This window comes from Coregonus clupeaformis, chromosome 29, assembly GCF_020615455.1.
Source record: "Coregonus clupeaformis isolate EN_2021a chromosome 29, ASM2061545v1, whole genome shotgun sequence".
NCBI classification, from domain to species: domain Eukaryota; kingdom Metazoa; phylum Chordata; class Actinopteri; order Salmoniformes; family Salmonidae; genus Coregonus; species Coregonus clupeaformis.
The window spans coordinates 30,150,026-30,177,183 of record NC_059220.1 but is presented as its reverse complement, the minus strand read 5'-3'; the positions used below and the strand labels follow the sequence as shown (position 1 = coordinate 30,177,183).

Genomic DNA, 27,158 nt, shown 5'->3' with positions numbered 1-27,158 from the left:
ATAATTTCATTTTTCGTAATAACAATACATTTTAATGTCTATACCATGAAGATTTAGGCTTATGTTATGCCGCTCAATAAATGAAAGTAACTGTGGTGAACGTGTAGGCTATGTGGTCCTTAAACACACCAAGAGGTGGTCATGATCTCATTTCCAAGTTAAGCAGACGGTCTGTTGTCCCCTCGTCAACACGGCATGGTTTACTCTCCTTTACTAATGGGTTTTACCGATAGTTATGCTCTTACATCTATATGCAGTCAAATAGATGTGCAACCAACGGCACGTGGCTGGCACCATTCTGTGTCCTCACCTTGATCCGGTAAATAAGATAGGAAGTTATTCTATAGGCAAGATGATTAATTAAAGTAACGATAGGCTATAGAGATTTTAGAGGGTGTTGTTTTCTGTAAGTAGCCTAATGCACAGCAAACAATTATTGTTGGACAAATATAACCAAGAGAGGGCGCTGAAACGTAAATCTTCCTCTAATTGTTCTCCCGCACAACACTAATAAATCATGACAAAACCATATAAATAATTCAAAATGGTAAAGAAACCTTAAGACTTGGTCGTTTTTATCATGTTTTATGAAATCTGCAGGAAAAAAACATGGAACATTTTATTACTGATTAGGCCTATTTATCATTTATCTGCCATGATTCCAAATGTTTATTTTCCATATTTGTTGTGCTTTATTTTTATTTTATCATTGCAAATGGGCTACTCCCGACACAGAAATGTAAATTCGTTAGTGGCTGGATTGATATTATTCTAGCCTAAATCATTCTTACTTTTTTCCTTAACCCTATCAGACGACATCGAGGTGATCCGTTAAATCGTCAGTGCTCAAAACATTGAATAAACTTTACTTTGTTTATTGTATCTAGCTAACAGCAGCGCTTGTGTCCTGAGCAATCAATAGTCCACACCTTGACCCTCAAGCGCGCTCACGGACGATACTTTATCTGGCCTATTTTAGTCCACACATTCAATAGCAGTAGAAGCTACCAAGTGAATATTACCTTTAAATTGTAAAATGCAAAAACTTGGCAATATGTTTTGATATAGGCTACATATTAGGGCCAAATGTTGTTATTGCTTCCAATTGAAGTTGAAAATATCAATATTATTCTTAAGGGGCAAATAATATACGTTTTTACTGTAAAACTGTTTGTAAAACCTGAATTGCTTAGGCTACGAATGATTCAGACTAATGGATCAAACTTAAACTAAATCATTTCTCTGTAGCTCAATTGGTAGAGCATAGCGCTTGTAACGCCAGGGTAGTGGGTTCGATCCCCGGGACCACCCATACGTGAAAATGTATGCACGCATGACTGTAAGTCACTTTGGATAAAAGCGTCTGCTAAATGGCATATTATTATTATTGTTACCTTACCAAAGATATATGTAATTGGGTGGCGTAAAACGGAGCAGACTTTGATAAGATCGAGTAGACTAGTGAAATAGTACATTCCCTCATCAAATACTCAACTAAACCTAGGTCCTTGGTGGGTGGGAAAGAAAAACAATAAAGATGCATTTAAATTCCTTTTTCAAGCAACGTCTGAAAAGAACATCACAAGAGAACGAACGTGCATGATGAAAAAGCAGCGCCAAATCAGCACTTAAAATGCTCTGCCCCCCCTTCGGAAATTCAATAAGATTAGTTTATAATGAATCTTTTTATATGAGACTGTTCTTTTCAGTCAGCGCAGGTGTACAAAGGGGGATGCAAGTCGAGGAGTCTCACGCCTAGGTGTGAGGCGCTTATTCAAATAGGGCAAGTGAAGAAGTAGGGATTGGAGGCTCGCCTGGCGCACAGAGCTATATCATAGAGTTTACAGCCAGCTCGGAACGTCATTTGAACTCCGGTCATCATCAGACGCTTTTCAGCGCCCGTGGGCACGGCTGGCTGAAAGACACACATGCGCCAGTCCTTGACTAAGGATCATACCAACGACCCAAATACCCCGTGGTCCCAAATCACCGTCTGTTAGAGCGCGTTTTTCCATTTCTTCTGCGGAGAAACGGTTTGACAACTATTCGAAACTTCCATGATGCTTGGAGCAGTTAAAATGGAAGGACACGAACACACAGACTGGAGCACCTACTACGGAGAGCCCGAGGTGGGTACCTTAAATATTTTTTTCGTCTACAACCGATCCCATTTTACACAACTCAATATTAGCCCAGAGATAATATTAACTTTGTGATCAAATATTGACTTGAGGCGCCTCCAAATCCAGCCCCATCTCTACGCACGACACTATCCTAACGAAGTTGTGCTTGACATGTAGGGGAAACTTTTTACTCAGATTGTAATTCCATATGTCTACATTTATCGTTACAAAATCATATATAGTTGTGTAATTTTACCCATTGAGCAAACATTTGTTTTAACCTATTTCATTGGTGAACGATTAATTCAAATATTTGTGTTGCAAGTTCTATAATATTGTCCACACATATTACACACTAGAACAATTTAATCAATTTTCTATTAGTATTTAAGGTGATTAGCTGACGTAAGACATGGTGACAATTCTTCGTTTTTACTTGCTTGATGTAGGCTAGAAATGTAGACTATTGATCACATCATCGAGTGAAATTATATTTCTGTCAAGCAATTTGCCTTACCAAATTTAGCCTTGCATTTCAGAAGATGGGAACTGCACTGGGATTGCTTGCTTTAACATCAATTTCGATCATTTATATTTACAATTTGTAATATACTGATTATCATAGTATTGTTGGTTATTATTATTATTGCTGATATTATTGTTATTATGTTATTATCATGGCTTTTATTTGGTCTACTACACATGAATACTATCAACCCTTCCGAAAATCTCAAACAGGTTAACAATCCTTGTTTTCTGTCTTGTTTTCCAGTGTTACACCTCGGTTGGCAACATGAACACAGGCCTGGGCATGAACTCAATGAACACCTACATGAGCATGTCGGGCATGAGCACCACGGCCAACATGACAGCCAACTCCATGAACATGTCCTATGTCAACACGGCCATGAGCCCCTCCATGACCGGCATGTCACCGGGCACCGGAGCCATGAACAGCATGGGCGCGGGCATGACAGCCATGAGCGCCGCGCTCAGTCCCAGCATGAGCCCCATGACCGCGCAGCCTCCGTCCATGAACTCCCTTACGTCCTACGCCAACATGAACGCCATGAGCCCCATGTATGGACAGTCCAGCATCAACAGATCTAGGGACCCCAAGACATACCGGAGAAGCTACACTCACGCCAAGCCCCCATACTCTTACATTTCCCTCATCACCATGGCTATCCAACAGTCCCCCAGCAAGATGCTGACGCTGGCCGAGGTCTATCAGTGGATCATGGATCTTTTCCCGTTTTACCGACAGAACCAGCAACGCTGGCAGAACTCAATTCGCCACTCTCTATCCTTCAATGATTGTTTCCTCAAGGTGCCTAGATCTCCGGATAAGCCCGGCAAGGGCTCGTTTTGGACACTCCACCCGGATTCGGGGAACATGTTCGAGAACGGCTGCTATCTGAGGAGGCAGAAGCGGTTTAAGTGTGACGGCCAAAAGAAGATGTGCAAGGATTCAGGCAGGAAGACATCGGAGGGTGGCTCTAACAGCAGCTCGGAGAGTTGCAACGGCAACGAGTCCCCCCATTCCAACTCGTCCCCGAACGACCACAAAAGGTCTCTGTCAGACATGAAGTCGATCCAGGCTATGAGTCCGGAGCACGCCGCCTCACCGGTGTCCCACTCCCAGGTGCATGGGCACCTCATGTCCCAGCATCACTCGGTCCTCGCACACGAAGCGCACCTGAAACCCGAGCATCACTACTCGTTCAACCACCCCTTCTCCATCAATAACCTCATGTCCTCTGAGCAACAGCATCACAAAATGGACCTAAAGACTTACGAGCAGGTGATGCACTATTCCGGCTACGGTTCCCCCATGGCCGGGGCGCTGTCCATGGGTTCAATGGGAAAAGTAGGCTTGGATTCCTCGTCAATACCCACTGACGCATCTTACTATCAAGGCGTCTACTCCAGGCCTATTATGAACTCCTCATAAACTGGCGCCAAACATAAAATGGACCCTTTCCAGCAATTTGTACATTTGTAAAATTATAGTTTGTGCATGTAGGACTATTCCAGATATTTTTGACGTTTCCCACTGATTTAGTTGTCAAGTTGGTTTAGTAATTATTTTGTAAAGGGATGTTAATAATAATGTGACAAAATCTGTTCAAAAGGCGGCGTTGAGAATGGACCAAAAGACAATAAGCCTAGTGTAAAATGCATCTGTATAGGCCCTACCTACCGGGATTCTTAAATGAATTTAAATGCATCGTGGGAGACTGAAGTTCTTCAATCATTTGTGTAATTCTTATTTATGGCTTGTAAATGTGTGTTCTTGTAGTTGACTACAAGAACAGAATCTATATTAAAGTGTTATTTGGATTTTTTTCTGAACACAATTGATTGATTTATTATTTACACAGTTGGCCTAGGCCTATTACGCATCAATAAAATAACAGGCCTATTATTATTATTATTATTATTATTATTATTATTATTATTATTAGTAGTAGTAGTAGTTGTAGTAGGCCTAGTAATATGCAGCAGTGACAGCTTCAGATATGCCTGATATTTTAGAATGACAATATTCTTTCATATTGAAAATATCAACATCAGGTCTTTACTCTTATAAAACTGTTCCGTTATGTCCAAGAAAATACGTTTTAGGAGGAGTTACATTTCTAAACACCACGAAGAAGGAGCATTTTATTTTGTGACCTGTGTGCTCCTAACGATGCCGATAATCTAGTTGTGTAGTGAAGATGGAGGAAAAAAAGGTTTTGATCCTCTCAATGACTAAACCATTTTCGAAAACATAAAGAACAAACTATATGCCTATTGATAAGTGGCAAAATGTTGACAATGACAAAAACTAAAACAAATAGGCCAACATAAGAGTAAAAAAAGAGAGGCAAGCACTAGGTTTATTCACAATATTGAGCATTTCCGGTTTCTTTAAAATTTTGGATTGCAGTTATTAATCTGCACCTTCATTTTCCCTGAGAAATAAAGTCTTACAACTATCTTATAGGTGTTTCTTTGTCACACTTTGGCCAAAGATGTTTAATTTAATTCCATCTATCATATTTTCATATTTAAAATGTTAATGATATTCATATAAATAATAATTATATAATATAATTCATATAAAAGTTTGTGGTCATATCCTTGATAAACGATGGTGCTATAGCCTACTTGAAAAATAACAGAAAGGCCTGCACACTGAATATGCTCCGAATTACTGACAACCATCTTCGTCAGGTCAAACAGAATGAGTGATCCCATCCACATTTCCCTCCACATGATCATTACGTAAATGATAATATAATTCATATTCACACAATTCCTACGCGAAAGCAACCAGCAAAATTGACGTATTTATCCACATGACTCCTAGATATTTAGCAACAACAAAATAAATAAATATATATATGAAGAGGAAACGTATACTAACTAGCTGTAGGATATGTTACAAACTTTGATTCCAAGTGACAGTGGTGAAATAGGCAGAGACAAGGATAGGCGTTGGATACGGTCACAAGCAGTCAAGCTATGATATAGAAGTGAGGACAACAAACAACAATCTCCAGCTCAGCTCAACACAGGCAGCTGTTTTCTATCATAATATAATGCTGACGATAATTTCAAACATGATATCAACAATAGTCAGGGGCGGCTCAATGTCAGATAGCAGAAACAACAACGGCATGCCTACTCACATCTCAGTGCTTTATGGATACCAATGTAAAAATGTTATTCATGTGATAAGGGATCAATACAGTTATTATATTAATTATTACTAGGCCTATACAAGTAATTATCTCGGCACACGGCTTCTGCTTTAGTCATGTCTTTAGTCATGTTACAACCTTATAATGCATTATGAAACTTATCATCAGTAAATCGCTCTCTCCCTCTTTATCAAACACACACACACACACACACACACACACACACACACACACACACACACACACACACACACACACACACACACACACACACACGCACACACAGTGAGTCCCCCCTGATGGAAGACACACTCAAGTTGAGATCTTTGGATGAAATTTGTTTCATTATCACATAAAAGTGTCCCGTGGGGTCAGAGAATAGTTGTGGGGAAGGGGGCGGATTGAGAACAGTGTCTACTGAATGTGATGCGCCGCCTGCTTTGTGCTGTATCACTAAGCCATTGTCTAGGGGTACTTTTAAACTACTGAGAGATCCCTTCTCAATGAGCCTAAAGATAAGATATAGTAATAGTCGAAATGAATCAAAATCCTTACATTCCCAACACGGCAAGACACCCATTATTTTCCTCCACAGACCGGGGGATACCAAGCCCCTGCCGGTGTGCTTGAAAATCCAAGGGCAGGGAGGACTAGTTTGTCCCTTTGCCAGATAGGATACTGCTTCACCTTCTGAACACGTAAAGGGTGCATGCGTTTATTCTCCAGTCCCTCTCACAAATCGTACATTAAACACCCGTGATCTGCGAATAAACAAAGGCAGTAAACAATGGAGTGGAGGCTATGCCCACAATATAGGAAGTACATGCACAACCAAATTGCAGGAGTGTAAACTTTGAAGAAGACGTCACCGCTCAGTAAATGTACACAGACATTCAATTTCGTTCTCTTCATTTTAGACATAATGCTAAGCTGATTTTTTTTTTAGCACACTGATCGATATCTCGGTAAAATAATCTTCTTTTTTTTAACTAGCGGGGCAGTGAAATCTTTGCTTTGTGCTAAAGTCAACAGTGACAGAGTTTGAGCTCAAATAAATGCCGTGATGTCTCCAGCCCTTTGCAGAAGGCTGAAGGCGAGGTTCCACATTGGGCTCCTAGCTTGCTAGTAAGCATCGACTGTATTGCACAGGTATGGACATTTGATTGTATATTTCCTAACTTTATTTCAATTCAATCGTTGTATGATAGTAATTATTCGCTTGGGGGTATGCTAGATGAGAATTGAGCACAGGCTCAAATCCTGGTTCACTAGAAAGGTCCTCGAGCAGGCCCAATTGGGTTTCATGACAATGGAGAGTTCAAAGCTTCTAAAAGGCTGATGTGATTTGCAAGTTCTGTGATAGAGGTTGTTGCCTCTTCGTTCAGTGTCTTTCAATTGCGTGTCAGAGAGCTATTGCAGCTGATAGATATCATTGATGTCAGAGAGGAGCAATTGCTCCATTGCGCATGGAACTCTGTTTTATAGCCTACTATGAAACCCTGCGGCTCCAACATTCAAATGTTAGCGTCTGGGTGGTTTATAGCCTATCATATTTTATGTTTCATTTCTATCCGTTTTTGAGTTTTGCTGTGTGCGTCCGGTTTTCAGAAATCCATTGAGTTTACAACAAAGCATTTTCTATTGGCTTCCTTTTGGGGATAATTTTAAGATAATTTTACGCACACTGCTTGAAAATAATTAAAAAACTTTAATCAATATTGGAATTCCAAATGTCAAGAACATATGTTTTAATGAATTAGCTATCATAAATTATCCTCATTATCTTCCCCATCTCATCCATGATACCTATTTACAATTGGTTGCGGACAATTAATGATAACCTATGGCTAATAAAATAATAATAATAATAACAACAACAACAATAATAATAATAATAATAAGAAGAAGAAGAAGAAGAAGCCTGTATAATAGGCTTAGGCTACTGTATAAAATATACACCATTGTGCTCAGAAAATATTAGTAGCCTAGTAAAAGTTTTAATGTTGAGATGAAATCGTATAATGCACCCAAAACACTGGGGACCGTTTTCAATAATTAATTCCCCTCCAATCTTGCTCTCACAAGGAGCAAGAGCCCTCGAAAATACCCATTACCCATTATTAAAAGAGCATATGCCGACGCTCCTCTACTCCGATCCTTTGATGGAGGTGATAACCCCAGTCAAGCCTCCTCCAGGATGGAGTGAAATGGGAATGGCCTTTAGGAACCCTAGTTCAAAGGTAACCGGCATTAATCTGCACTGGAGAACCTTCTTACCAAAAGTGCACGAGAGTTTACGCCACTGACATCAGCCTCCTAGGTCTACATCATCCAATGTATTAGTTACCTGAGACAGCTAGGCTACATGACATGGTGGACCAGGACCTTCATTATTGTGGAGAACCATTTATAAAGGCTTGCCTCCGAATAGTTTTTTTGTTTTTGCTCAAGTAAAACAAATGGGCAATAGAAATATGTGCATGAGTCCTTGCAGGCTGGCCAGGCAGATGCACGCGCGTGTCAACACACACACACACACACACACACACACACACACACACACACACGCACACACAAAGCAGTTTCACATTTCAGCACAGAGAGATGCCTCTGCAAAGGGCCTGGGCACACCATCACAGGCAACCCCTTCACTGTTGTTATAGCAACAAGATGAGCGATGGTCCAACTTGTTGATCCCTTTACTTTGCTAAACCATTTTAATTACATTTCTTACCGGTCGTCCTATTTGCATATTTCTAGATTAGTTTGAGTCACACAAGGAACCAATGGCATTTCTCAAGACCGAAACCTAGTCTGGAATTCTTGGAACAAGTCGTGGTCAAACTTGGATGAAATTCCTCTTGCTGTGATGACGCCAGATTTTGTCCATAGACTCTGAGGCTGAACTCGCGGATGCCTTATCTGTCCTTCTGTTTGCTTTTCTATTGCACGAGCTTTGGAACAAAATTGGGATAAATTCTCACAACACTGGGATACATCGATATAAGGTCTATAAGCATCGAAGTAAAATGTATACTCCGTAAGTCAATAGGTTTTGAAACAGGTCTGAAATAGGTTTTTATTTTGTAAACAGATATCGTTGGCCCGTGGTACTGCTCTTCATGATGGAACCATGGATTGCATCATTTGAATTAACCAAGTTTATTTATAGCAGTAAATGCACATAGTCCCATAGCCATATAGGCCTATAATAACACCATGTGTGATGGGTTTCCAACTCTGGCCCTATATTCCCATTGAAAGCACTAGTAGCCTAAGCTCACATGCAGCCACCACCAGGGCCTGGAACACCCAAGTAGAACGGTCTCCCGGGTGATAGCGGGACACCGGTCTAACAAGCTGTAATTCGGATTTAGCCTATTGCAGGGGTGGGACCGTCCACACTGCCCCGATTTAACTCCTCTTTCACGCAAAATACTCCTAATCCCATATTTTAGTAAGGGAAACTGCTACCCCACAGTATATTAAAGGACAACAAAGTCAAAACTCAAAGCCACCCATGGTTTCTCAGCAGTCAGTTCCTCGTCATGATTTACGTCCATCGCGTCCACCCATCTTGCTTCAATTAACACTAACATTAGTAGCCATTTAATTAGCTGACACTTTTCATGAATAATTCTCAATGCAAGAGCGTGAGTTTATGCTATTCAAATAAGTGCATACATTTTGGATCTAATACATATATACATTTATTTAGGCAAGGGATATAATTCCTTTAGCTAAATAGATTTCTAGAAAAAAAAACAGCAATTTAGATTTTGTCTGTTGCTGGTGCCAAACCTATTCTCCCTCTGGGAATACATTATTATTATCATTATTATTATTATTATCAGAATGTTTTTATCACGATTATTATTATTATTATTGATGATGATGATGATGATGATTATTATTCATGTAGACTATTAATGATTAGGCTACTGCTTTGAATTTGATGATCGAATGACCATAGACTAACTAACAGACGTTGAGACCAAGAGGCGCAAACGAAAAATAAAAATGCAATATTGATAAAGGTTGACACTGCATTATTTGAGAACTACAGATAATAACACCAATTGATTTACTGATGTTCAATGATAAGCATTTTGAGTAGCCTAATTTGGCACTTTCAATACATGGGGAATAACTAGATTATATGAGGAAAAATCCAAAGTTAAAAAGCGGTAATGCACCTAATATTGGTATGCACCCTGCTATAAAAGCCCAAAGATGAAGAAGAAGTGAAAAAGCAAAGAATTATCCGTTCATAGGTAACCCCAATCATTCATTCTATAGCAAATACAATTTGTACTTTTTCTTACAATATTTCTAATTTGGTATGATAATTATCCAAAGTAGAAAACGGGAAAGGATACCTTATACACCTTTTAAAAACATGAATTTATTGCCAGGTTTCCCTTACAGGTTCATGGGCTTCTATACACTTTGATGTTTGATGAATTGCAGTTAGTATTTGGACATGATTTTGACCAATATTTTCACTGAATTTAGCAATTCATATCGGATGTAGTATGATAAATTAGATTGATTTGAGTCAAATGGTGATAATAAATATGGTTGTCTGAGTGGTGTGTGAAACACCCTGTGGTCAACCCAATATGGGAAACTGTCTCTGCCTGACTCTCTCTGTGGCAGAAGCCTTTTCTGTTCACTTTACAGTAAACCTCCTCATTGTCTGTTTGTACCCTAATTGAGTGGGTCCTAAATGTTAGTTCCTCCAAAGCTCCACCTTGAACGAATCATTGGCTGTTCTAATGGAAACAAAACGCTGTGGAGAGGGATATGGAGAGGGCTCTCAGAAGCATTGAGAGTAGGCAATCGTACACATCCCAATGTAGCACAGAAGGGCGTAATGTAACAGAATGAAAAGAGATGCCCACTCCACTCCCTGTGTGTTGCTCCGGAGAGGAGTCTGTATTTAGCTGCTGATACTGTTCCAATGGAGAGTACACTAGCACTAGGAAGTATCCCATCCTCACTGATAACCATCAGGAATTAGCAGAGTCATTTCATGTGCCACACACCTCTCTACCATACCCAGAGGCGCAACTTTGGTTTTAGAAGTGGGGGGGACATAATATTATTATTATAAAAAACATTTTTTATCCAGTCGGATAAACACTCCAAACAGCCTACCCGACCACACAGAGGCGTTTGCATGGTCCTAAAGCACACCGTTGCCTCGTTTTGTATCACATTGTATCACACAAAAATGACCCTGACCATACCTCCTATACCTCGCTTACCGTCATTTCGGGTTTGACCCAGCAGAGCAGGTAGAAGTCAAAGGTCAGAGAGTCAGTATGGAAAAAGGAGGAGTGTGAGATGGGAGAGGGGGACAGGGTGAGAATGCAGCCAGTGACTGTGATGTGTCCGTACCTCTCTAACACGGCAGTGTGACATTACAGACCAGTGATTCCTCTCACCCTGAGCCAGGCCGCATGGCCGTGTGGTCCACACGTCCACACACACAGGGCCGCGCTGGCGTTACAGAGAAGCCAGTCAACAATGCCCATTGACAGCATCGAGGCAGCAGCTGGTGGGACAAGCACTGACCTAAAGACAACCTATTCTGGTCAGGACAGGGTGCCTCTCAGTCCCCCATTGCTTTTGTATCACTCAGAGGATTGTTGGTGCTTGTCCATCTACAGTATGCACTGTAGGTCGTCATGGCGAGGAGAGAAATAATCCTAGATTTTTAGATGTAGTATCTTAATTTGACCAACCTGTTGTTGCAGGAAATATCCTGTATAGCCAATACGTATAGCAGGAAATGCAAACTTGTAGTGTATTCAAGGTATAAAAAAGCTTCTAAAGTTTGTAATTTCCACGTAAACATTTCAGACTTGATTTGCCCTAACTTAAAATGAATCAACCACTACAAAAATGTCAATTAATTATAATCCACACAATAATTCACATTTCCTGTTGCTGCAGCATTATTTTCCTGCTGTAGCAAACTGGCTCAAATTAAGATCCTACATCTGCACCGAAGAGTCATCTGAAAATATATGCAGTGATATGGATATAAAGTAATCAGCCAAAACAATGGACATCCTTTTGGGATGAAAAGGATGAAAGGGTAAATGAGAACATAAATGTACAAGTGGTGTTGATTCTGCTTGAATAAAGCAGATATTGCTGAGCCATTAGTGGTTTTTGAGGTCGGTTCGGTTTCGGTTCATTATAAAAAAATAATCAATTTCAAATTTACGATTTGGGTTTCGATTATTTGGGTTTAATGCTGTAACAACACAGAATAAAACTATTAATAAAAGTCCCATGATGGTAGTGACTGCCCATTACTGCTTATCACTTATTAACCATCATTTATTCACATTACTTTACTTTAATAAAACATTTCAGTTGTTGTGTATATTACTTTTTTGTTTTATTTGATGAATTTATTATTTCAAGTCCTCATCTCATCTCTATAGAGCTGCTTCCTATGCTGTCTGACAAAATCACTATTTTGTAGTTCTTCAAAGTAAATAAGGCATATTGTTATGACTGCTGAATACCAACTATCAATCACTTAGATCATCTATTTTCAGGTAGAGATACCTGGCGAAGCAACAGCCGCTCTCTATGTCCCCTCACGATCACGCATTCTTCTTTCTCATCCGTAGAAGGCTTAAAAGAAAGACAGACCGGACAAGTATATGCGCAATGGATTATGGTCATTGTAGTTAATTACCACGTTTTATGTGCTAAACTATGTAGAATATTGGACTGTTGGAAACTACAACTGCCTACTACATAGCACAGTTCAGGCTGGATCTGTTTTATCTCTAGAGAAACTGCCCAATGTGCGCATTGAGCTCACAGAAAAAAAAAGAAAAAAAAAAGGATTTCAAAATAATTGAACCAATGTCTGTCAATTAGTTGTTTAAAAACAGAAAAATAACCGACATTTTGGTTTATGCTCAGTACTAAAAGCGGAAGAACATTTAATGGGAATGACAAGCAAGGCTTTTGTCTCTGGAGAAGAGAACAGTGAAGAGAGGTTCAGGCATGCTAAGAAGGAAAATAAGCTTCTCAAGGAGATATATGAAGCTCAGGAAGCTCATGGCAAGATAATACATGTGTGTTCAACCATACAGCAAGACACTGTATTAAATCAAGATTAGAGAAGTCCAAAATATGAATCTAGGTATTACCGAGATCAAAATTGAGAAATTAATGTGTGTTGTGTTATTTAAGTGCTTCTATAGCCTTTTTCAGTACCATAGAGTATTCTGCAGTCACATTTCCCAATGGGTTTGATGCGAGAGTTTGAGAGTGAACCGTGTTGGCAAAGCCAGCATAGAACAATATGTCGTTCAGCTGTGGTAAAGGGATTCCTGCTCAGCTGTGATTGATCCGACATGGTTTCTTTATTCCCCCTGAGGCCTCAAAACCATGGGGTTTTAGATTCAGACTCTGGCAGTACTGATGGATATCTCTGAATGTTTCTCTGCCATGGACTCAGACCATCTTTTATTGCCTTTTTCCTCTGTTTCCACCCAGTGCAGATATTCACATACACATGTCCCTGGCATGTCTGCCAACCTCTCTCCTCACCCCACTTCTCTCCAATCTCAGGGAACTGAGGCCTGAGCCCTACAGGTCACTCACAACCAAGGACACACAACTCATTAAAAGTTAATGAAACCTAAAAACGCAGTGCGCCAGCGATTCATTTAAACCCCAAACCAATCTCTGCTTCCAGCAAAGGCAAACAAGCCAGTGTGGCCAGGGCCGTAACCAGGGTTTGAGTTTTAGTAAAGCTCATTTACTGCATTTCGATAAAGTAAAACAACTTCAAAATGCTATTTGGAGAACAGAAAAAACGAGCAAAAATGACCCCAGCCATTATCACCTTGGCTGCTGTAGGTTCACTCACTTCAGTCGATCTACAAACACATAGCCTATTAGCTATACAATTGTAGTGTTATACCCCTGAAAAGGGGGAAATTATTCGCACTGACACTTAACATCAGTGCCGAAACGAAAATGTATGGCATTTTTAGAACTGTATTGTTTGTGTTTTGATTGCATTTTAATGTAGGCCTATAGGGAATATAGGCCATGTGGAGGTGTTCATATTGAAACATATCTTTTATTTTTTTGTTCCTAACTTATTTGATAAGATTAGTACAGATCTTCTCAGGGGACCCCACATGGGGCCCCGACCCCAAGTTTGGGAACCACTGTACTAACCTCTCTCTGCTTGCTTCCTCTCTCTCTGTCTCCTCTGCTTCCTCCTGCATGCATTGCAACCTCCATCAGCCTCACCACTGAGCGCCACATCACTGTCTGTCTCAGCAGCCAATTTATAAAGCAAAGGTATTATGAGAACCTGGTAGTGTATTTTCTGCTCCTGCTGAGGTAGGCTCCGTTTAACGTTAGCTTCTTACTTCCTTCTACCTGGCTAAGTAATTCTAGCCAGAGCCCTTCAACTTTACTGCAGTAGAAGTCTCTGCCGGCAGCTAGCCACCTTACTGACTGACAAACTGTATCTAAACAGCAGAGGGTGCACCCCCCTATCCACATCGACGGGACCGCATTGGAGAAGGTGGAAAGCTTCAAGTTCCTTGGCGTACACATCACTGACAAACTGAAATGGTCCACCCACGCAGACAGTGTGGTGAAGAAGGCGCAACAGAGCCTCTTCAACCTCAGGAGGCTGAAGAAATTTGGCTTATCACCTAAAACCCTCACAAACTTTTACAGATGCACAATTGAGAGCATCCTGTCGGGCTGTATCACCGCCTGGTACGGCAACTGCACCGCCCACAACCGCAGTGCTCTCCAGAGGGTGGTGCGGTCTGCCGAACGCATTACCGGGGGCAAACTACCCGCCCTCCAAGACACATACAGCACCCGATGTCACAGGAAGGCCAAAAAGATCATCAAGGACATCAACCACCCGAGCCACTGCCTGTTCACCCCGCTATCATCCAGAAGGCGAGGTCAGTACAGGTGCATCAAAGCTGGGACCGAGAGAATGAAAAACAGCTTCTATCTCAAGGCCATCAGACTGTTAAATAGCCATCACTAGCACATTAGAGGCTGCTGCTGCCTATTGAAATCACTGGCCACTTTAAGAAATGGAACACTAGTCACTTTAATAATGTTTACATATCTTGCACCACTCATCTCATATGTATATACTGTATTCTATAATATTCTACTGTATCTTAGTCCATGCCGCTCTGTCATTGCTTGTCCATATATGTATATATTCTTAAATCCCATTCCTTACTAGTTTTGTGTGTATTGGGTATATGTTGTGAAATTGTTAGATATTACTGCACTGTCGGAGCTAAAAGCACAAGCATTTCGCTACACCCGCTATAACATCTGCTAAACATGTGTATGTGACAAATAAAATTTGATTTGATTTGATTTATAAGCGACTATTTCCAGTTGTGCACTCATTCTCCGAGAATCGTTTTTTGTTTGTTTTGGGGATGTCTGTAGACACGGCAAGAGTCGCGGGACAGTTGTAAAGTTTTCCCCGGTATCTCGCAAACACACTGTCTGCAGCATCTCTAGTTGCCTACTTAAGTGGACTCTGAGCTGGGGTAGTTCGTTTTACGTCTCAGGCCTTTGGCCTGTGCCGCGAGAGGGCGTAGTTAGCCGTTTGAGAGAGTGGTGAATGTGCTGCAAAAAAAGGCAAATCCGGGAGGCAAATCTGGGGGACACAGGCGAACATAACGAACAAACCACTGTTCATGAATCCGCTCGTTCGCAGAGGCTGGTGCGATTAGAACTCAGTCAGATCAAGAATATACACGTTCTGAGCTTTGATCAATGCTGGGAGCAGTATTTAGATGGAGGACCCGTAATTGACTTTATTGTGTACTATATATATATACATATATTTGTATTATTATATATTTTTTCAAATTATTAAAAATTACCGAGGTCCAGACCTTGGTGTCCTCATATGTAGTTACGCCATGCGTGTGGCCCCAACACTCTACTCTGAATAACAAACTACGTAATATTGTCTTCTGTATATGTTCGCTATGCAGACATGTTTGGTGTGATAGGCTATTTTACAAAAGGACTTGTCCAATTTATTGAATGCGAGGAAAGAGTGTTCTGCAGAGGTGAATTCTCTAATCTGCTTCCAAGTTGAATGTAATACCTTTACTTTACATCGCCATAGCTTGTCAGGGGGGCTAAAAGATATGCGATTTCAACATTCATGAGAATCACTGACATTCAAATAATGTGCTCATTTGAATACCATAGGAGTGGATGCTAAATCTGTGTTAAATCCTGTATTTGTTTTTCTTCATGGGTACACCAGTACAGAGGACTGTTCCTGATCTGTGCATTGTTTAACATGCATAGGCTATTTCGTCGCTTTAAAACAACCCACCTCTCTCTCTTTTTCCCAGGGAAGCCCTCATCTAATAACATTTCTACTCAATTTAATAACATCCAATCAACAGCAATAACATGTCAATGTGTGTAAAGATGAGTGTCATTCGGAAACCTAAGCGTATTTGTGTCTTTAAAACCTCCACTTTAACATGACCCCCCACGCCCCATAGAGGTGTCCTCTGAGGATTCAAATTAAATTCCCTCCATGTATACGCCACTGTCAGCTTTTCAATGAATTCACATACCCTGACTTGAATTAAATTAATCCCCAATTTAATCCCATGTAAATGGCTGTGTCGTTTTATCACGTACAGGCTGATGCTCAGCTGAAGGGTCCTGGAAAGCTGGTTGGTGTCTGTAGAGCAGTTGAGCAGATTACCATTAAAAGACAAGAGCTGTACTTTTCCTCTTACAGAGTATTCCCCTGATACATACTATTTAACCAATCGCCTATTCACCGCTGACAGTGACATAGTCTGGAGTGGTATTTCATATCCTGTCAGATGAAGAAGCAATCCATCCAGATGTATGTGTCATGATCGGATACCTTTATGTGCAATAGCGGCATTGAACATATTATACCAAAGAGAGAAAAAATTAATGGATGCAATGTTATTTCTGGTTTCTTCAGTGTATTGGTGCAACACACCTTTGATATTGTTCTGGAAAATATTGGTTACAGTTACAGCAGCTGTGTGTTTGGGCTTGTTTGAGGTCATTATTTCAGAAACTGTTGCGTTACTATATTGATGCAAATTTCAGGTGGGGTTAACATGCAAAGCAAAGCATTAGTTAAATGATTAACTCTTTGAGGCAGTGAGCTGATTGATGATAGTTTCTAAAATACTAATCCATACAAATGCTATAGCATCATGTGGTACAGTCAAATATTGCTAATGCGTTTAAGATGCAAATGCATACCAGCCTCTCACAGAGGTTTGAATAAGAGCGTGTTTTAGCTTTCATGATTAGACTTGAACTATAAGATCAATGCATACAATTTTGTTGCCATAATCAGTGTGGCGTTGTATGACGTTTGTACCATAATTCAAGACATATCTGATGATATGGCAGGTAGCTTAGTGGGGTGGCAGGTAGCTTAGTGGTTAAGAACCCGAAAGGTCGCTGGTTCTAATCCCTGAGCCGACTAGGTGAAAAATCTGTCTTGAGCAAGGCACTGAACCCTAATTGCTCCTGTAAGTCGCTCTGGATAAGAGCGTCTGTTAAATGACTAAAAATAAATAAATAAAAAATAAAGGAGATGGTAGGGCAAAATAGGAACAGTTGTCTGGTTTGTTGTCTCTGGCAATAGAAGCTGAGTGTAGTTATCCAACAGATATGGCAGTGTCACAGATCTAAAATGTCTAAGTAAGCAGTGATTTGGGATGATTTTGTGAGTGACAGATGGTTCTAAGGTCACTTTAGCTGTTCTGACAGAGGTTCCAGACTTTTCTATATCCCATTCCACCAAATGTCTGACCAGAAATGCTTTATGGAGGCATCTGCAAGCTTGGTCAATTCTCTGCCAAGCCTGGCTCGTGTACCTATTATTATCATAGAAAAAAAGAATACACTTTTCAATTCACCCTCATACCACCAAATCCTTGACAGACGCTGGCCCATCACTATTCATACCATTGAGCTACCATTACAACAACTAAATGCATCATTTGCGTTTCAGAAATCCATCCTGTATGTATCCAATACCAAATGTTTGGCGACTGAAAGCCTACGTTGCATGGCGGGGGTGCATAATTGCTAGGAAACATTTTACTGAACATTTGGTGATAAAACGCAGTCGTCGTCCCCCCAGCTTAAAGCAATTAATTCAGGATCCTGACACAAACCCTCCAATCCTTTGACAGCTTGGAGCTGAAATAAAAATGCTAGTTCTCCTGGGAACGGCAGGAGATAGCCGGCTCTTTTCTGGACTGTTTGCTCACTGGCCCTGAGAGCAATCTTCCCCAGTCAGAATGAAATGCAAGGACACAAACAATGTACCGCGGAGAGAATGGGAGATGGGGAATGAACAGTTTGGACTATTTGCTCAGCAGAAGGGCAGCCACAATGGCCGGCCGATGGCTTTCCCATGCATCAAGCCTCTTAGTCTTAGGCCTCCCTTTGTTGCCGGGTTTCATCGCCCTGGCCAGATAAGAGCCCAGCTGCCCTATACTTTTAATTCCCATTGTACACCGTACTGTATCGTCATTTATCTGCCTATATACTGCCTGCCATGATGTTGTTGTCTGATTGAATGGGTTATCGCCTGTGTATCTCGGTGGCTAAGGTTCAACTTAGCATGTGCTGTCGTTTAAGGCTTGAATCCCTCGCTCTTCGATAAACAGCGGGCGGTGGTTAGGGTGGGGGGATAACGCCTGATCCCTCTTCTCTACAGAAAGGAGGCAGCACAAGTCAAGCACAGGATACGATAAAGATACCCACTTACATAGGTCTACATTATACTGCATGTGGATAGTTCATATGGAACAGAGCTCACCACGCAGGAAAGGCAGCTCAAATACACAACTAAGACACAGGGAGGAGCCGCCAAAGTGAAATAGACATTTCAACATTGTTTTTCAGCCTTTTGGAGCCCACTGCTGAATACTGCAAGACGGCCCCTGAGAAAGAGATGAGATGCGGTCATTAAATGACCTAATGCCAACTCGAGAGAGTAAATAAAGCCAATAGTTTCTCTGACTGAAAGCAGGATCCATGTTGTGGTCTTTTGTTTCAGTTTGTTAGTTTGTTTTTGTATTTACATTGTTTAGTTTTTAGTGGAATGTGTATTCAGACTCAACGTTTGTAATGTCTATTTGACAGGAACAGGAATTACTACAGTTCCCTCTTGTAGTCTGCTGAAGAAATTTAGCCAACAATGATAACAGTTTCTTGAAAAAACGTCTGATGTCATACACACAACACGCATACACTCAAATACACACCCATCCCCCACCTTAAAGTCTGTAATGTCAGCGGCCCTCTGGGTGGTCAGGTCCAGAGGCTGAGTGGATGGTGGTGACTCTGATGCCCTGTAGAACAGTGCATCTAATTGAAAATGTTGCAGTTGAATCAATGTCACAATTAACTTTCTCAGGTTGTTGCCATTTTGTAGGTCATTTTTGTCATTGGCTTGTCATTTTCTGTTAAGCACTTTGCTCATGGATTAATTCAGAGGGACAGCATGGAAGTGGAGTTGAATGTCCAAACAGGGAGCAATTTTATGTCAATCACATTTTTCATTTTTAAATAAGTTGTTATTGTACAAAAGACATCAAATATAAAATACAGATTAAATGTCGCTTGGGTGTTAGCAGAGAGGATAATCATTAAGAAACAATAAGTGCTTGTTTTGGTTGAGAGTGAGCAGCTTCGCAGTTTGGTGTGCCTCTGAATGTTTAGTGAGCATGTCAGAGCTCAGGTATGGGAGGAGAGGTAGGTGTGCTACTGGGCTGTGTGAGTGGAGCGGCAGCCGCCTGTGGGGTGGGTGGTGCCGGGCTTGGCAGCCCTCTCAGCTTCACGCTCCACTGACCCTGAAATAAAGCTCTGTTCAAGGAATTTCAACACTGCTTAAAGTTGTCCGTGGCCGAGTAATTTATGAGTTCTGAGAACATGAGTTATGGGCTCCGTACAACGCACAATGAGTCATACAAGAAACTTACAACACTCCTTCAATTACCTCAAGCGCTGACGACCTCGGGCTCACCGGGCTATTGTCTTGTGTCAGAGAGCACTCGGATGACTCACTCAGTGTTGATGTTATGATGCTGAAGGTCATTTGAAATGTACTGTGTTCATGGCGGTCTTTAGTCACCTGTATGGTTGTCTGAAGCCAAGAGACTACAGTCACAGCCATCAAATATCAGGCCCTGCAGCTCCTAGTGGGTGGTCAGACACAGTCTGAACTGTCATTGGCTGCTCCCTTGACAACCCAGAACAGAGAACATGCTAGCTTCTCCTGAAGTTGAATGACTCGATGCACTTTGCATTAACTGTATTTTAAAATGCATGTTTTATTGGTCAATATTAGTTTGCCATTGTATTGGAAATGTATACAGGGATCTTAGCAGGTAGATTTTTCAATGTAATCATATGAAATGTAAGATCGTTTTTTTCTTTAAATAAGTACATACTTTCAAAGGCATTATTTGCCTTTTTTATCTTAAATTGTGGCTTGTGGTGGATTGATTTAACAGCTGATTTAATCAACAATTGCATGATTTGAAACGGCATAAAATGGCAATGTATGTCAATGTCACTCACAATTTGATAACCACTAGAACATTATGTTGAATGAAATAGCAGGATAAGATATTGATAAATAACCTTTTTCAATGTTTTAATATATCACACATTTGTTTTATATATCACACAGCAATAAATTAATTTGAGCTATCCTCAGAGTATGTTTACTTTGATCAACTGAAAGACTGTGTAAAATATAAGGCAAGGTTTGCTTTTTATTTGCTTATACAATGCTTTTTATGAAGCATTGTACAAACCTATAATGAAAATGTACAATTATGTACTACAATTAAGTACAAGTTGTCCTTGTGTATTATAAAATGTAGAGGCAGATAGATACATAATTAAATACCTTCATAATTAAATGCCCGTACTATGTGGATAATATTACACATCTGTTGGACTACATACTATTTATTTTGCCAGAGCTCTAGAAATTTAACAAGAAGAAACAAAAAGGAAAGCATTTTGTAGCATTCTACAAATGCAATAATTTATTTCTATCATTGTTGTGCGATAGTTACATTGTTTTCATAGGAGATTGAGAATAAGTACATTCAATATAATGATCAATTTGTCAATTTGTCTGTAGCTAGGTTTAAATTAAAATAACTATTTGAATGACAGGAAATGTGATTATAATTGTATTGTTTTTCTTTAATTATATAAATATAAATGAACACAAAGCTAGTAGAACATAATTGCTAAGTTGAAAAAATATTGAACATGTCTTTGAGGTGTGCAAAAAGAGAGAAAAGTATTTAAGCACATTGTCTTACTCAGCATGGAGGGTCATAATATCATTTCAATATCATTTCAAGATATCTAAAAATGGTACAGGATTGTGGAGGTTGTGTTGGTTAATTAATTGACAGAAGGGCATAATTCAAAGAAGCTATGCAAATGAAAACGTTTACTTTGTTGACAGTGTTCTCTTAAATAACATGTGGCTACAATATACATTCATCCCTCAATTTATCAAAAGGATGACAGTTTTTAGCTTAAGATGTTTGTGTTTGATTGAAGTTATTTCAGCTTGCACAAGGTTGCAAATATCTTATTTTTAATTAATTTATACAGACAAATTACCATATATCATATACATGGGAAATGTGTCTATTTTATGACTGCAATTGTATTTTAGATCATGCTCAATATTCTCATTTGTTCTTTGCCAGTGTGCTTAATGTATGGCACTTATTCGTTTTTGGATATTTCTGAGTGTTGTGCCTCTTTGCATTGGGTCCGTTAAACACACTGAGTACTCATCACAAGCAGCCAACTGGCCATGTCATTCACCTTACTACCTCTCTATGTGGAGGTGTCAACACCCTGCAAACACCTTTGACATACATGCTTGAATGTGGCAGGCGAGTTAGCTAAACATTCCTGGGTGTTCCCCATTCTCCTATCTATACCTGCTTACCACTACTCACACTGAGCTGCTTTAGCTTCGTCTCTGTGTCCGACGCTGCAAAGTCCACTCTCTCACAAGAAAACAAGCAACTCCCATAACCAGGCTTTTGACAATACATGTTTTATATGTACAGGTATATGTGTGATGTCCTATTATGTACTAAAACATTACAACATGGTATACAACTTTATTCAATTAAGTCTCAAATGTATATAGATTGTGAGGTTTCTCTCCATACATGTTCTTAAATGTGACTGAATAAAATGTTTTGCTCTGAGGCTTTGGGAATGAATGCTGCTGTCCCATGCTTATCGGCACATTCAGCTTGTTTGAGTGGATTTTAGGTTCTGGGTCTCAGAGGACGAATTGCAGAAGAACTATAACCACACATCAAATAAAGAAGGGAAATAGGTTTATGGAGCCTCTCTTTCTCTGTCTAACAGGGCTGTGCTGGGGAGGGCTGTGCCTTCAAAGAGAAGAGGGAAAGGGAGGAGAGGAGGCCATTACGAGAAGAGGTTCAGACAGGAGAAGCAGATGGATCTGACTGCCACACACAATGTCCCTTCAGTCGTGGGCTGTGCTGTGACCGCCCCATGGCAGCGGCCAGGTATGTCAGCTATGTTTACCACCCATCCATCTCCTACCTGCCCTTCTGAAACGGGAACCTTTGTTTGAACCATACAGTCGTTCAGCCACTTGTTGACTCGGCTCAACCCAATTTATTTCCCGGTGGGTGAAGCAGCATGGGATTTATGGTCATCTTAGTTTTTCCCCTGAAAAATACAATGTTAATGTATTTAGATGATTAAGAAAAGATTGTCTGATTGTGGTCAGGAGAGGTGGTGAGTTATAGAGGGGGGACACTAATGGTCCTTATCATGGGTGGCCAGGGTTAGCAAATAAACTGTCCGTGGACGACAACACACATATACTGGGAGGATTAGGGCTCTGTGACGTTCACACATGCTTGTTATAAACAAAGAACATGGTACAAGTATATAAAAAGGAAAATAAAATGGCTACCAATATAAGACAATAAATATGGATAAGAGGATCTGAAAGGAACCAATTATTTCCAAGTCACTGGAGTTAATAAATTTATTTTTATTTATGTTTGCCAAACGCCTTTAAATGTTGTTGTATTCGTGTAGGAGGAATTTCAATCCACTTATATTCTACTTTTTATTTAAACAAATTATAGATGGAGATTAAGGGAGTTGAGGCAAGGAGAAACAGGGAAACTCCATCTGAGATGTGAGGGGATGTTGTAAAAGTTTTTAAGTCAACAACATCAGTGGTTCATAGCAGTGTTTTATAAAACCATTATCAATACAAGCACTGACTCATTCCAGAATGAATCACTTTGATCTAATTGTTGATGGAACAAAGAACGTGACACATTTCTTAAGTGAGATTCTGGCATGAAAACCTATCACAAAACTCTTCAACTGCTGTGTGAAAAACTATTTTAGTTCCAGCTTCACCCTGTTCCCTAAAACACAAACCTCCATTTAACTCTCACTTCTATTTCCTTGGAGAGAGCAGATATCTGAATACGCCACATTAATGATTGACTCATAGCTTGCAAAGTACCCTACATATGGCGTCCACTTTGTTCACTTACGTTTGCTATATTTTTAGCCTTACACTCGAGCTTCCACAACCCTCTCCAACTCTCATACAGTATTATTGGCTTTGGGGGTTGGGGTGGGTGTAACGAGACAAACTCTCTTTAGAAAACCATCGGCAAGTTCAGGCAAATAGGAGATAAGAGCTGTCGCTGGCCCTTTTAGTGGGTTATAAGAATGAGGCTGTGTAGACTTAATTCTCTTCTAAGATAAATGTGGCCCGGCTTTTCTGAAAGCTAGTTCATGCTTCCCATTTATGCCATAAAGCCCACTTTGACAGGCATGAATTGAGCCCTGGACTTCTCATTCACATCATGAATTAGAGAACAAACCAATAATAGGGTCCTTTAATTAACTATGGGATGGTGAAACAGGACCAAACCTTGAATGACTTGTTTTGTTCATGGTCATCATTTTTTAAATCAGGCACAAGGTTGGACAAAAAATTGAGGTGTGGAAATGTCAAGCTCTCATTCTTATCACCACACCATTTCTGTATGTTTCTGACACTATATGACATTTTGAAAGCACAATGATAATGCTTTTGATAGTTGAAGTTTTGTGCTGTTGTATATTTGAGGAAAAGAGTGTTGCAGCAGTTTTTCTGAGAGATGTATCCTATGGCAAAGGTGTTTTGTTGGGGATTAACTCGTGTTATTTTGTCTTTATCCTCCACAGATGGAGATGACCTTCCTCGACTTATGTGTGGAATGGGACCAATGGGATCAATGCAGTGCTACCTACGACCTTCTCCCTGCATCACCTCAGATCCACAGACACAGAACCACAAAGGCACTTCCCTCTCTGAGTGCTTGTCTACCTGGCTACGTCTGCGTCTGACCTGTCTGAATCTATGAAATGTCAAAGCTTGAGTCAGGCAGCGTGAATAGGGACAAAAGAGAGGGACCATTAATGATTAACTGTTCTAAAAGCCTATCAGGCGGCCATGTGAAATGCACGCAGCATTTTTTGAGCAGATTGGGGGAAAGCTAGTGAGCAAACACAGGTGCTTTGGACTGGAGTCGCCGACGCTGTCAGGGACAACCACAAACAAGAGCAGCAATGCCTGGCTAAATGAGAGCCCGCCCTCTTTACTTACTCCCTGGCTAGCTTAGCTTAGTCACTGACTGCAGTGGCTGGAGATCCTCACCACAGACCAAGTCCAATGTCCCCCCAGTGCTCCACAACTTTTCACACAAACAAATAAAATGGGAGGATTGGAGTCCACTTCTTTGAAGTGATGGCATTTGCTGTGGTCTCAAGTATAGGGGGAGAGCAAACAAATTAATTGTGTTCCAGTTCTCACTTTCTAAAACAAACCAAATGTGGTTTTCCTCAAGTGGGGCAATTCCAGTGACCCCGGTGTCAAACAGTACAAGGGTTGAACACTCTGGTTCTTGAGAAGCCTACTGGAGGCAATGAGAGATATTCAGAAAAGTGCTAAAGGTGCTCAGAAATATGCAGGATGACAAACTGATTCTCAGAAAATGGAGTGGTTCATTCTTCGATGGTCTGAATATGCCTTCAATTGATACAGACTCCCGTGACTGTTTAGAAGAAGAATTGACACCTGAGGAGATTGCAAAAGCAGTGTCTGCAATGAAAAGTGGTAGATCACCGGGTCCGCACGGTTTTCCAATCGAATTTTACAGGACGTTTTCCTGTCTGCTTTGCCCATTCCTGTCTTGATTGTTTGCAGAGTGCCTTAATACATCAAAGCGACCGCCTAGTCTTTATCAGGCTTCAATTTCATTACTATTGAAGAAAAACAAAGACCCCCTGGAATGTGGATCCTATCGCCCAATCTCGCTTTTAAACTGTGATTACAAAATCCTAGCCAAGCTCTTAGCCATCCGTATGGAAGGCTCGCTGCACCAAGTAATACACCCTGACCAGACTGGCTTTATGAGAAATAGGCATTCGTTTTTCAATATTAGACGCCTTCTGAATATACTGTACTCCTCAGCGTTGGAGGACCCGGAGGTAGTGGTCTCGCTCGATGCGGAAAAAGCTTTTGACCATGTTGAATGGGACTACTTAACAGCCGCCCTTTATAGATTTGGCTTTGGTCGCAAATTAATAAAGATTCTTTATTTTTCTCCCATGGCTTCAGTACGGACTAACAACTTGTCCTCTGACTATTTTCCATTGCACCGCGGATCCAGACAGGGTTGTCCACTCTCCCCATTGTTGTTTGCTTTGGCAATCGAGCCCCTCGCCGTCGCACTGCGCTCTAATGATGCTGTTCAAGGTATAATCAGGACAGGCTTAGAGCAGAAAGTCTCGCTAAATGCTGACGATCTCATTTTGTTTATCTCCAACCCTGATACCTCATTACGACATGCCTTATCTATTCTTTAAAAGTTTGGATCAATCTCAGAGTACAAACTGAATCTAGGCAAGAGTGAGCTTTTTCCTGTAAATAAGGCTGTTTTAAAGTGCTCTTTTACAAGCTTTCAGTTTAGGATTGTCCGGGATCAATTCACCTACTTGGGAGTTAAAGTGACAAGGAAATATTCAAATTTGTTTAAGGAAAACATTGCTGCTCTAGCAGACAGTTTGAAACAATCATTTACTTTTTGGAAGTCTCTACCTCTGTCTCTTATTGGAAGGGTTAATGTCATTAAAATGAATGTGTTGCCCAAATTGTTATATTTATTTCAATGTTTACCCATTTTTATTCCCAGATCTTTTTTTAATTCACTGGATCAAACATTAATGTATTTTCTTTGGGATGGCAAGGTACCACGGATTGGTAGAAAACATTTACAGAAGCCTAAGGCATTGGGTGGTCTAGCCCTACCAAATCTTCAGACATACTATTGGGCTGCAAATTTCAGAGCCCTTTTGTACTGGCTGCAGACTGATCCTACTGGCCCAAGACCACTCTGGGTCCAGATGGAGTCTGAATCATGTAAACCTGCTACACTTTCCTCTGTGTTGTGCTCGTCTCTCCTAGTGTCCCTAGGCAAAAGGTGTGTCAACCCAATTGTAAAGCAGTCTCTTAAAATTTGGAATCAGTTCCATTTAGCCTTTAGCCTCCGAGGCTTTTCTTTATCAGGCCCAATCAATCAGAACGTTTTATTTCCTCCATCTTTAAATGATGGGGATTTCGGCATCTGGCACTCACTGGGCCTCTCTTCACTAGCCCAATTATTCTTTGATGATACATTTGCCTCTTTTGCTCAGCTACAGGAAAAATTCAACCTCCCCCAATCCCACTTCTTCCACTATCTCCAGGCTAGGAACTTTGTCAGAGCTAATACAGTGAGGGAAAAAAGTATTTGATCCCCTGCTGATTTTGTAGGTTTGCCCACTGACAAAGAAATGATCAGTCTATAATTTTAATGGTAGGTTTATTTGAACAGTGAGAGACAGAATAACAACAACAAAATCCAGAAAAACGCATGTAAAAAATGTTATAAATTGATTTGCATTTTAATGAGGGAAATACGTTTTTGACCCCCTCTCAATCAGAAAGATTTCTGGCTCCCAGGTGTCTTTTATACAGGTAACGAGCTGAGATTAGGAGCACACTCTTAAAGGGAGTGCTCCTAATCTCAGCTTGTTACCTGTATAAAAGACACCTGTCCACAGAAGCAATCAATCAATCAGATTCCAAACTCTCCACCATGGCCAAGACCAAAGA

The 27,158-nt window shown here is 40.5% G+C and overlaps 1 protein-coding gene and 1 long non-coding RNA gene across 2 annotated transcripts; both read left to right on the top strand.

The window, feature by feature from the left end:
• The first annotated feature begins 1,729 nt into the window (after positions 1–1,729).
• LOC121545018 (hepatocyte nuclear factor 3-beta) lies at positions 1,730–4,470 on the top strand. Its single transcript, XM_041855341.2, has 2 exons — positions 1,730–2,129; positions 2,896–4,470. The coding sequence occupies exons 1-2, from the start codon at positions 2,058–2,060 to the stop codon at positions 4,075–4,077; spliced, it is 1,254 nt and encodes a 417-aa protein (XP_041711275.1). The 5' UTR covers positions 1,730–2,057; the 3' UTR covers positions 4,078–4,470.
• Positions 4,471–6,804: 2,334 nt separating this feature from the next.
• Positions 6,805–26,832, top strand: LOC121545017. The gene is made up of 3 exons (XR_005996185.1): positions 6,805–6,964; positions 22,325–22,488; positions 24,188–26,832. It is a non-coding gene; the product is annotated as an uncharacterized LOC121545017 (long non-coding RNA).
• Positions 26,833–27,158: the final 326 nt, after the last annotated feature.